At 35.2% G+C, this 11,451-nt stretch overlaps 2 protein-coding genes across 2 annotated transcripts; one reads left to right on the top strand and one right to left on the bottom strand.

The window, feature by feature from the left end:
- Window positions 1-248: 248 nt before the first annotated feature.
- LOC7455941 (pathogen-related protein) lies at window positions 249-2,309 on the top strand. The gene is made up of 4 exons (XM_024611463.2): window positions 249-502; window positions 638-770; window positions 938-1,236; window positions 1,970-2,309. Exons 1-4 carry the CDS (start codon window positions 350-352, stop codon window positions 2,132-2,134), a joined length of 750 nt encoding a protein of 249 aa, XP_024467231.1. The 5' UTR covers window positions 249-349; the 3' UTR covers window positions 2,135-2,309.
- Window positions 2,310-2,822: 513 nt separating this feature from the next.
- On the bottom strand, window positions 2,823-10,730 carry LOC7489047 (anaphase-promoting complex subunit 6). The gene is made up of 16 exons (XM_002317584.4): window positions 10,373-10,730; window positions 10,132-10,266; window positions 9,807-9,880; window positions 9,677-9,716; window positions 9,332-9,377; window positions 9,035-9,114; window positions 8,731-8,912; window positions 8,516-8,641; window positions 7,324-7,398; window positions 7,099-7,224; window positions 5,767-5,836; window positions 5,219-5,301; window positions 4,885-4,995; window positions 3,954-4,053; window positions 3,278-3,313; window positions 2,823-3,152 (listed from the first exon to the last, which is right to left on the bottom strand). The coding sequence occupies exons 1-16, from the start codon at window positions 10,616-10,618 to the stop codon at window positions 3,048-3,050; spliced, it is 1,635 nt and encodes a 544-aa protein (XP_002317620.2). The 5' UTR covers window positions 10,619-10,730; the 3' UTR covers window positions 2,823-3,047.
- Window positions 10,731-11,451: the final 721 nt, after the last annotated feature.

Here is an 11,451-nt window from a genome sequence, read left to right as displayed (position 1 = left end):
TTAGCATTGCGTGATGAATAAAAATATCCATTTGTTATGGCACTTATTGGGTGACAATGAGGTGATTTGTAGTTGGAAATTAAGTATTTATATTCAAGACTATGAGCTTTGTGTTGTAGATTTTGGATTTGTGATGTTTAAGTGTGTATGATGATGAAACTTGTATGGTGGTATTATGTGATAATAGACCTAATAAATTATGCTACATAAATTGTGTGGTTACAAAACACACCAACCACAATAAAACCAAGTGATTTGCATTATTTTCTGGTTTCTATCAAACGTTATATAGCGATCTCCGGTATAGAACTCTTAGAGCCTTTTGTAGTGAGCCTCTAGGGAAGTTGATATGGCGACAGCAGAAGAAGCTTTGATTAAGAAATCAGGAGATATCTACAGATCTATCTTGCATGACGAAGCTGAGAATACCACGCAGTGGAGGCATGGTGGTCCTCCCGTATATGATTCCGTCAACCAGCTCTTCGAAGAAGGCCGGACCAAGGTTCTAGACCCTTTCTCTTCCTCTCCTTTGTGCTTATATATGTCTAAATTATGTGTTCGTGTGTGTCCGGATTTCTTCTTCTTTTTCTTTCTTGTTTTGTCTCTGAAACTCTTTGCTTGTTAACATGGTTTGTAGGAATGGCCAAAAGGGTCTCTAGAAGAAGTAGTGCAAAATGCTATAAAGTCTTGGGAAATGGAACTCTCACACAAGACTCGTTTACAGGACTTCAAGACCATTAATCCTGACAAATTCAAGCTCATTGTTAATGGTACTGTGCCAAACTTGAAACCCGATTTTCTTTTCTATTCTTTGTTCTTATTTGATTTAATTAAACCAGATTAATGTTACAGAGATTAAGGACAGGATTATCAATTATGGGAAGCTTCCTTGAACCTCACCTGTAAGTGCTCTGATGAATATTTGGTTGTGTGACAGGAAGAGAGGGTTTATCAGGAGAAGAAACGCTTAGGCTTGGGAGCTACAATGCTTTATTGAAAAACTCTCTACCGAAGGAATTTCAGTACTACAAAGCAGATGAAGAAACCTTTGAATCATCCCATGATGCCTTTCGATCTGCCTTCCCTCGAGGATTCGCATGGGAAGTGCTGAATGTATATTCAGGACCTCCTGTGATTTCTTTCAAATTCAGGCATTGGGGTTTCTTTGAAGGACCTTTCAAAGGCCATGCTCCTACTGGAGAGAAGGTTGAGTTCCATGGCCTCGGAGTCCTCAAGGTATGCTTTAAAAAGAATTCCCTACACCAATAAGAACTTGTAGAAGGTGCCGGTAAAAAATCCAAGCTATTCTTTTCATCTAATTTAGAGAAGGGGAAAAAAAGCACAACCACTTAGCATGCTAAAAATATCAAAAAGTAAAAAGAAATTCTGGAAAATGCACCGATTTTCACCCTTTATGGATCTTATTCAGTGTTTTTTTCAAAAAGGATAGACTCCAAATTATCCACGTAGCCTCTTTCAAGTTTGGCTTTCAAACGTGTTTCTATAGTTAATTTAGTATTGTGATAGTTAGAAATATATTAAAATAATCTAAAATTAAAAAAAAAATAAAGTAAATAATAATAATAATAATAATAAACAGTGTCGTTATCATACAATTCTGGATTTTATCCACTAGCATTCCTACTTCCCTGCTTGATATGATTTGATAAGGCCTTTTCATCAAGAAATCACACCTGGCAGCCATTAATGGTATGAGCTGTAGTGCGTTCGTCAAGAAATCCTGGGCCCAAAAGCCATTATTGTTTTTTTTCTGGTTCAGAAAAAATTGCCAATGGACTTGAAAACTCTGAATTTCTACTAACATGAAAAGAAAAAAAGGGACAGCCCAATACATAAAATGAAATTACAGAGTGGAACATCTTCATTGATTAAACAAATAAATTAAAATGATTTCCTACGACAGAAGTAAAGTGGCTTCATGGCTTGTGACTTTTTTATGGGTTCCCAGATAGATGAATCTCAAAGGGCAGAAGATGTGGAGATTTACTATGACCCAGCTGAGTTATTTGGAGGGCTCCTGAAAGGACCGCTGATCTCACCATCCCAATCAGAATCAGAAGATAACACTGCCACCGTCGCAGCAGCAACACATGGCTGTCCGTTTTCCAAATAAATGTAACTGGGCATGTGTTCTCGCTAATGCTTGTGTTTTGTCACTTCTGTTTGTACCTTGAATATCAAGCCGCTTGCTTGATTTTGTTACCTTTTTATCTGTTGCTTGCTGTACGCCTATCCATCCCTCGCATCGCATGCAAACTTCCAAAATAAAGCATTTGTCATCACAAAAACGCTTTTTGCTTCTGTATTAGAAATGGAGCTCCTAGAGAATCCATCTCCTTGTTCTTATCAGCAGAGCTTCTATTAGACCTGAAGAGATGCATGCCATCTTACGCAAAATCTTAAATGCGCGGTATACTACATGGAAGGTCAGACAAAGAGTATCTTCAGCTCTCAGAACTTACCTTGCCGGAACAAGTGGGTTGGCCATGCAGTGACACTTGCTCTCTCTAAAAGGCTGGCAAAAAAGTAACTAAACCCAGCATTTTTATGCCGCGTACAGGTTGATGAATTCTGGCTTTAAATCGCCACTTGACAAGAAAGAAAACACAATTGCGGTAGAAGTGAGATAACAGGATGATTGGATGGCACAGAAACGGATTGTTGCTCGAGCAGCGCTCCAGCAGCGAACTCGGAAATACAGAATATACAACCAAAAGTCCACTAGCAGCAGACTTGCAACTTATCACCACATGCTTTGTCAATAGAATTAGCAACATGAACAAGACTGCCCAGCAACAATATCACAGCTAAAATTTGGTGCAGGTGGGTTGAAATTGGAATGTCTAAGTTACAAGCTTCCATTGATAAAACCAAACGATACAGATCATAAATATTGCCCAACTCTCCCTACTGTAATACATACTGCCTAACTCTAAAATGGAACAAAATGAATCGACCCATTCAAGGACTCGTAGTTCATATTCCACATGCATTACAACAACAAAAAGAATATAAACAGTATCACTTCATCGAAATTCAATTTTGGGGTCGATGCCTCGACGACCTTCATCTACAAGTGCCAGGCTCAACATTTCAGTGCAAAATTGATCATCCGGTTTCAGCCATAAAGCCTGATTGAGAAGTGGATATGATTAAGACCAGATCTTAGGGAACTTTTATGACAAAGAAGATAGAGGAGGTGGGGGAAGCAGTAAAATCTTGTCTTTGAAATTATACATTACTCCAGATTACTTACCTTGTGGTAGCATGTAATTGCAGCAGTAAAGTTATCCTGCACAAAAAGGGAACGAAGAAGAGGCACCTATAAGATGGCTTTTAAATCATGACACAGTATCAAATTGTAACATTTCCCAAATTTAGAAAGTGGTCGAAATTTCAAGCAATCTAATGACAAGTCATTATATCTGCATTAAAAAATAGTTCATTCTTCCAAGTCAGTCCAAGTCGGACAAAAGGTGATTTGCAACCAGTCACTTTGGGAAACACTACCACTTGAAAATAAAGAAAAATATGATTTTTGCTTCCAGTGAATATGGAATGTTGTTGGATGACTCGAATAATAGCAGAAGGTTGTCAAACAATCAACATGAGAAACTGAACTGTAATCGCATGCTGGTTTGTGTTCATGTTCATGTTCATGTGATGTGAATATTGTTATCAAACCCTTGCACAAAAGTCATTGGAAACATAAATTAGCAAAGATATCATAATGTGATAGCTTTCCAAGACATCTTCAACTTTCATAACCACTTTCATTATTTGCACTAGCCCGTTTCAATACCTCTCCCACTTCTAGTACTCCTTATTTTCTCTGGATAATTTTGCCTTTCTCAAGCTATTGCTTTCAACTACAACAGCCAGATGATATCATTTTAACAGACTTAAATTAAAATGAAAAGAACTCAATTCACCTGCAAATGATAAGTGTATGCAAGACCAGCATAAGTACTCAAGCTTCTAGTTGATAATGCAAGTGCTCTCTCATAGCATGAAATTGCTTCATGGTAAATCCTGAAATAGTAATTTGATGTTATTAAGCTGAACAGTAATATGCCATATCATTCATTTATACATGTCATAAGAGAACATTCTATTTCTACAATAATAACTGCAAAGAAAGGAAAGGAGAACGAAACTCCAAGTCAAATATGTAAAAAAGTCAAACCATAAGTCACAATGTCATGCTTGCTCACAACAAATCAATCATGCAATAAATGAAGAAACTAACATGAATTTTGAGGGTTACAAAGGGCCAAGCTTATCCTCCTTTCATCCTATCAATGGAATTTGAAAAGTATTTTCTATCGCATGATATTATCTGTTGTATTTCACCAAGTGCACCAAGAAAGCTCCCAACTTGATCCTTAAAAACACTTCCACAAAAAGCTACAGGAAAAGAGACAGAAACTAACATGTTTATAAGAAAATGTTAACAACTAAAAAGATGGCCAAAGCTTTCCATATATAAAAACTGTAACAAAAAAGTACTCATCAATATGGGTTTGCTCAGTTAACTAATTGAAATTAATGGTTATGCAAGTTCAAAGCAATTGGAGGGTTGAACTACTTTTCTTTCTTTCTGGTTGACAAAGACCTCAGAAAGTGTGTATTGAATAAAAAATGCAGAACATATACTAATCATCCCTGCAACAATATGAAAATATCAAGACGCTAAACAGAAAAACAATTTTGAAATTGAGGATGAGAAAGATAATTCATTTCAAGTACAAGGAAAATTCTAGAAAAAAACAGACCAATCATACATCCTGGAGTACCTAAATGGCAAGAAGCAACTAAAAAAAGGGAGTATAACTGCTCATTCCAACAAATTTTAAAACGTACTTTAACTTTCTGTAGGCATGGGCAAGATTAATGACAGTTGGTTCCCACAATTGACTCAACGAAGGAATGTGCTTCAAAGTCTTCTCAAACCACAACACTGCCTTGTTGTACCTGAAAGTGTTTGAGAAACAAAATTATGAAGGTCAAACAGCTTGACTGGCATCAAAAAGTTTACAGCCAATGGCTTTTAGTAAAGAAAATGAATGCTGTTTGCAAAATTGATTATTTGATTCTTCAAAGAAACACCATAAACATTAACAATGCAAAAGAGACCCTGTAAGTAAAAATTTTAAGTCAATCTTTGACAAAATTATGAGGAAAGAAAAATCCTTACTCCTTCATATTATAAGCAACAACACCAAGTTCATTGTATACAAGTGGATCTGAAGGGCAAATTGTCTTTGCCTGCATGAAAAACTGAAAAAAGATGATGAATCAGAATGTTGACAAACCATAACAAGAAACACGAAGAAGAGTCAAAAAGGAAACAGGATTTCAAATGACAAACAAGTAAATTGCAATATTATGATGTTCACTGTCCATTCGATTTATGTTCAGTTTGCAAGAAAGCTACAAATAATTCCCCAAAAGGAAAAAGGAAATCATTTGTTTAGATTACAACTACGAAATTGAAGTCAATGCAACAAATGCTAACCTAAAAATGTGGGTTCGAAGCTAGCATTCTTGAACTGAAACATGACAAAACAAAAGCCCTTCATTTTTCTTTTTTATTGAAAATTAAGGCAGTGTTTTCTCAAGCATCAGGGAAGAATGATGCAGCGCCACTTAAAACACCAGGGGCTAATTGTGTTATTTAAACACAATTTATCAATTAATCAAACAAAATAGCAATTGGCCAATGTTCAGAAGATAAAACATCACCTGCTCAGCAAGCTTATAGCTGTGAGTTCGCATGTATTCCATCCCAATATACAAAGTTGGCAAATGACACCTGGAATAACAGAATATCAAGATTCAACCTGTAAAAAGACAATTGATAAGTAATAAGAGGACTTCAACAATGCATAACCTTGGGACCAAAAAAAAGACTAATTTCAGATCATTATATCAAATAGGAGCTTCGGGTCAACTTAAACTACCTTTTGGAGATTTTGAGTTGGGGAAAACCAACCACCACTTTTCTGGTTTAAATTAACAACTCCAAACCTAAAAGACCCTTTAGCTAGCCAGCTAGCCAGCCACCAAGCTAGCTCATCACCCAGAAAAAATTAATTACAACAAAGCAATCAAGACAAACTACCTGGCAACACTATAACATTGACATATAAAAATCTCCACCTCAACTTCTTATTATACAGGAAATACCAATAATTACACTCAGAAAACGAAGGGAACAACAAAAACAATGAGAAAACACATTACACAATGGAAAAGGCGGGTTAACGACAAAAAAACTAGGATTTCTTCTAAAAGGTACATAGTTAAAATGATAGCCCATAATAGTTGAGATCGGGCAAACTATAAGCAGAAGTGGGACATATACAAAATTGTATATATTCAATATTTCCATAAATCTAAAGTTTTGAATCAATGTAGGCAAGGATAAGAGAGAATGAGAAGGTAAGGTGAGGAAAGACGAACTTTTGTTCTTTCTTAATTATATGATAGGAAAGAAATATGAATGCAGCATACAAATTATGGTGAACTTTCTCGATTCTTACAAGTAGAAGGAATTACTAAAAGACAGTGAAACTTTTGAAAAGGTGGCAAATGGCAATAGAGGTCTGCATGTACCAGCACCAGTGGAGGCTGGCATGGAGGAAACCCATTTGACTCCAAACACACATATTTATTTAAATAATTTTTATCTTAAGGATTTTTCCATATATTTGTTTTAACATTTTTTTGAGGACATGGAATACTTTAATTTTTGTATACTGATTGCGACCAATTCCATACACGTTTCCTTTTTCATATTTCTTTTAAATTATAATTTTAGCTTTATATTGATTATAAATAATAATATATGGTCGTCCCTTGGAGGCTGTCAAGGAGGCCTAAAATAACTTCCTAAAGTTATGGACGCAGAGGAATTCAAGTGTGCAGGAAAATGCTAAAATATTTTCTTAGAACAAAGGCAGCCTAACAAAAGCACATAATGCTCCAAAAACATGTACCTTTCAGTTCAAATAGTGTAAAAATATTATATTATTTTCAACTTGAAGAGGTTAATGAGGTTCTAGTCCAAATTACCCTGGGAATAAACGAGCAGCGGTGCGATATGCCGACATTGCTTGATCACCCTCTTCTTGAGCAGCATAAGCATTCCCAAAGCCAATCCAAGCAGGTGCAAAGGTTCCATCTAGACTGGTAGCCTTGCTGTATTGTAGAACAAAGAGAAGAAGAATCAGATTTAATCCATATGACCAAAAAGAGCACAGTAGGTACATTTTTTACTGAGCTTCGGGCAAAAGTTACCTGAAATAACGCCGTGATTGATCATACTTCTTGATACAGTAGTAGTAACAGCCAACAGCAAACCATGAGAGAGTCCTAAATGACGAGAAGACCTAATAAGTAAACATGATGTTCAATTGCATAATATTTAATGGAAATGTTCAATTGCACAATATCTAATAGAAACTCATATTCATGCTTAAGCTGAAGTGAAGTCTATGAGAAAGAAACAAAATCTCTCTTCTCCATCTCTTGTGTTTTTCCTTTTTCTCTTCAAAATTTTATAATTAGTAATTCAAAAGCATTTGACAATGAAATTCAGATGAGAGTCCACAGGATATCATTTAACACAATTTCAAGCAAGACTCGACAAAATATCAAGAGAAATTGGAAAGAAAGCCAATGGAAGAAAGCACTTATTTTTCCTATGTTTTTTAGCAACCCTGAAACCATCTTCACTTCTAACTTACCATTTTGTTTTATCAATTCAAAATCTTATGCACCGGTAGATTTCACTTTCCACGATTTTATTGTTGACAATTTGAGGAATTGAAAAACAGGCCACATGAAAATACCACGTGGGAAAGTTTCACACGGTCAGAGGATTCTAATAGGTCCACCATTACATTACTTCTTAGGATTTACAATATTTCCATGCACGACGGTAGAAATGTATGCATGTGAAAACTGTTGCAGCCAATTATACATTAGGAGAATCTTAGCTTTGTTGAAGAGAAAGTGACAGTCCTAATGGATGAGAAGTCCAATAACCACAAAAAATGAATTATGCTCTTTAGTACCTTTTATTGGACTATACTAATAATCACTGGAAAACCACATGCATATTTCCCATGTTACTCATGAATGGTATTTCAGGTGTAGTAGATACATGTTTTCCAAGAGTTCTTACTTCCTTCTCTTTAACTTCTTTCTTTGTGTTAATTAGTCAAGCTGTTACTGGAAAAACAAATTATTTGGATAACCACCATGCTCACATTTGATCAATGATGACAAGAAAATTATTCTGTGCCTTGACCACATCTAGAGAGCAAACCATGGAAGCAAAAAAGGGAAAATAGATAACTCAATCTAAGCATAATCCTTCACAGTGAAAGGGAATTAAGGAAGCCGGTCCTGAGAGTAATCCTTCAACTCCAAAGAACACAGGTCATATGAGCATATCATAAAAGAAGATGCAGGTATATAAACTCACTTTTGAGGATAATCCTTCACCAAGTTAGATGCCATGAGATACAGCTCATTTGAATTTCCAAGCTCCACAGCAGCTGCTAAATGTACCAATGTACATTTCAAATGAAAAGGGTCCTTCTCAAGCAGACTGCAAAAGAAAAGATAAAGCTCAGATCAACTGACACATCTAGGGTGTGTTCTTATCTGTATTCTGTTTGAAACAAGTTAGGAACTCACTCTGAAGTTAGTTCAAAGCATTTCTGATATTCACCACACTGATTGAAGTACTCTGCTTTACAAGCCAAAAGATCGGTGTTGTTTTTTAGTGTATGCATGAAAGAAGGGCTAGAAGGATTGCTATTGCAGCTTTCTTTTTCAACTTCTCTGAATTTGGCTTCTATGACACACTCTTTGTCATACTGTGACAAGGGACTGACATTAGTTTTGGAGAAGCACATAGATTTATTAAAGCAAATAGATTATCTGGAAATCATTGTTTGGATCATATTGACTAGTATACACTGCAGTTGTGCGTGTTCACCTTTTTTATCAAGCAAGAGTAGAATGAAGAGAGCCACCTATCTTCAGGACCAAATTGCAAGGAGGAAAGTAGACTTGTTTCTGCAATGCAGTAGCAAATATAAGACGTTTGAGTATTAAATGACATTGTTATTTAGAGCAATGTGGAGCAATTAATATTCTTTCAGTTAATGAAGTGAATGCCAGAATGGTACTGAAGAGAGAAATTCTCAACAATCACCACTTAAACAGTAAATAATACAAATCAGATAACAATATTCTTCACATGATTCAAAAATGAGGTTTGGAGAACTGTTACCTTCTTCAAATGTGAGCATGTGATTTTCAATAAGGCATTCCAAAGCCTGGGAAACAATGGAGATACAATCATCATTCATACTTCCAACCAAAATCAGTAAAAGAGATGAGCAAAACTAGAAAGAAATCAAGATTATGTCCAGAAAACGAAGGCAAAAAACTTCAGTTGAATCTATCAAGAAAACTCTTTAATCTTTATCAACCTCTTAATATGGATTTTTGAAGCTTTGCACGGAAAGCTATGTTAATTCTTTTTGCATGCACAAATACTATAATGCAAAGAAACTCTCTTATGCAACCTACAAAGTAAACCAGAAAGCAAAGGTAAAACAAGTGCAATAGCTACCTCATAACATAAAGGATCAGCCTTGATAGCAGCTTTGTACCTTAAATCATCACAAAAGAGTAAATTAATCATTACAGACCAAAGACACAGTAAGCTTTCTAGAAAAATAAGATGGCTAAGAAAAGCTAACCAATGTCGAGCTAGAGCACGATTTTCCAATGCTTCATAAGCCCTACCTCTTAGAAAACATATTGCTGAAGAAATCTATTCCAAAACAGAAAAACAGCATTTCACTAACCAAAATTCAAAGTCATAAATACAAGTATAATCTATGTATATTCAAGATACATAATCCACATCTTTATCACAATCAACTAATATAAAGCACCAAAAAAAATTCTTCAAAAATTCATAAGCGAATTGTGAAAGACAAAGAACAAGACTTGAAATGTTCAAAAGAAAAACTCAATTGCCAGTTAAAAATAGCATAAGAAAAAAAAAGAAAAAAAACTCACATTGATCTCGCGATCTTCACTATCCTTATCTAAGTACATAACATTACAGTCTTTAGTGTCATATACATTTCCATGTTCATCAACTTTTGCATCACCAAGCATTAACAAACACTGGTCCCACTCTTTCAATTCCTCCTGGTCACAATTTTAAAAGAAAGAATTAAAAGTTAACCAAAAAACCCCTAAAAGTAAAAAAAAGTCATTAGTTCTCAAGATTAAAGATCCAAAATCGAGGATTTACGAGGCATTTGGCGGCGAGGTAGCGGAAACGGAGGTCGCGAAGGACTATTTTGGAGGCGTTGAGGAGGTGGTAGGCGCGGCGGTAGTGGCGGCCGAGGAAGAGAGCCTGAGCTTGCATGTAGATGTCAGCGGGATCGTCGGTGAAGGCGGCGACTTTGTCGGCGAAGAAAATGGCAGAGGAGTATAAGTGCTTGCTCACACAGTCACGCACTACCCCTCGAAGCTTCTCTATCTGCTCTTCTCTCATTTTTATTTTTATTTTTATTTTTGAGAAAAAAGGGAAAATGAGAGTGAGGTCTTGGAGTGAAACGGAGATTGTAGGTTTTTGATTTGTGCTGTGTAAAAAATATAATACGTATTCGGGAAGAAAGTAAAAGGGCAAATGAGCGGGAGGTTTTTTTTCCGGTTTCGTTAAATGGGTTGGTGGGTTGGTTTGAGCCTGGCTTTGAGATACTCGATTCTAATTAGCCCACGGACACAATTTTGCCCGGAGGTGGGTATATTGATTTTTTTAATTTAATTCTTAAATGATGTGTTTATAAAGATTTAAAAGTGATAATTTATTTTAATTTATTTTTTATATGATTATAATTATTGTAATATCAAAAAAAAAATTCCTGTTAAAAAGTGTGAGGAAAACACTTAGCACTGTTAATTATAATAGCAATTCACGGTGTTTTTTTTATACATTTTGATCCTTTTTTTTATCATTGATTTTTTTTTAATTTAGTCCTTATATGACGTGTTTATAGAGATTTAGAGTTGATAATTTATTTAATTTTTCTTTTATATAATTATAACAGTATTAAAAAAAAATATTTCAGTATTGGGTTGGTATCAGAAAAATATCTCAGCATTGCGATATGATCTATTTTTAAAAAAGTTTAGTTAAATAAAAAATGATTTTAAAAAAATCAGGTTATTAAATTTTGTTAAGTGAATGACCCGATTTACGAGTTTAGCGAAATAACCTTAGTTGTCTTTGTTCACAAGTTTAGCAGTAATAAGAAAACTCCAATTAATTAGCTTTTAAAAGTCAAAAAATGTGAATAATTCCAATAAGCTCGCTATTGATACCAT

Source organism: Populus trichocarpa, chromosome 11 (assembly GCF_000002775.5).
Source record: "Populus trichocarpa isolate Nisqually-1 chromosome 11, P.trichocarpa_v4.1, whole genome shotgun sequence".
Taxonomy (NCBI): Eukaryota; Viridiplantae; Streptophyta; class Magnoliopsida; order Malpighiales; family Salicaceae; genus Populus; species Populus trichocarpa.
Note: the sequence above shows the minus strand (reverse complement) of the source record. Positions and strands in the feature narration are given on the sequence as shown.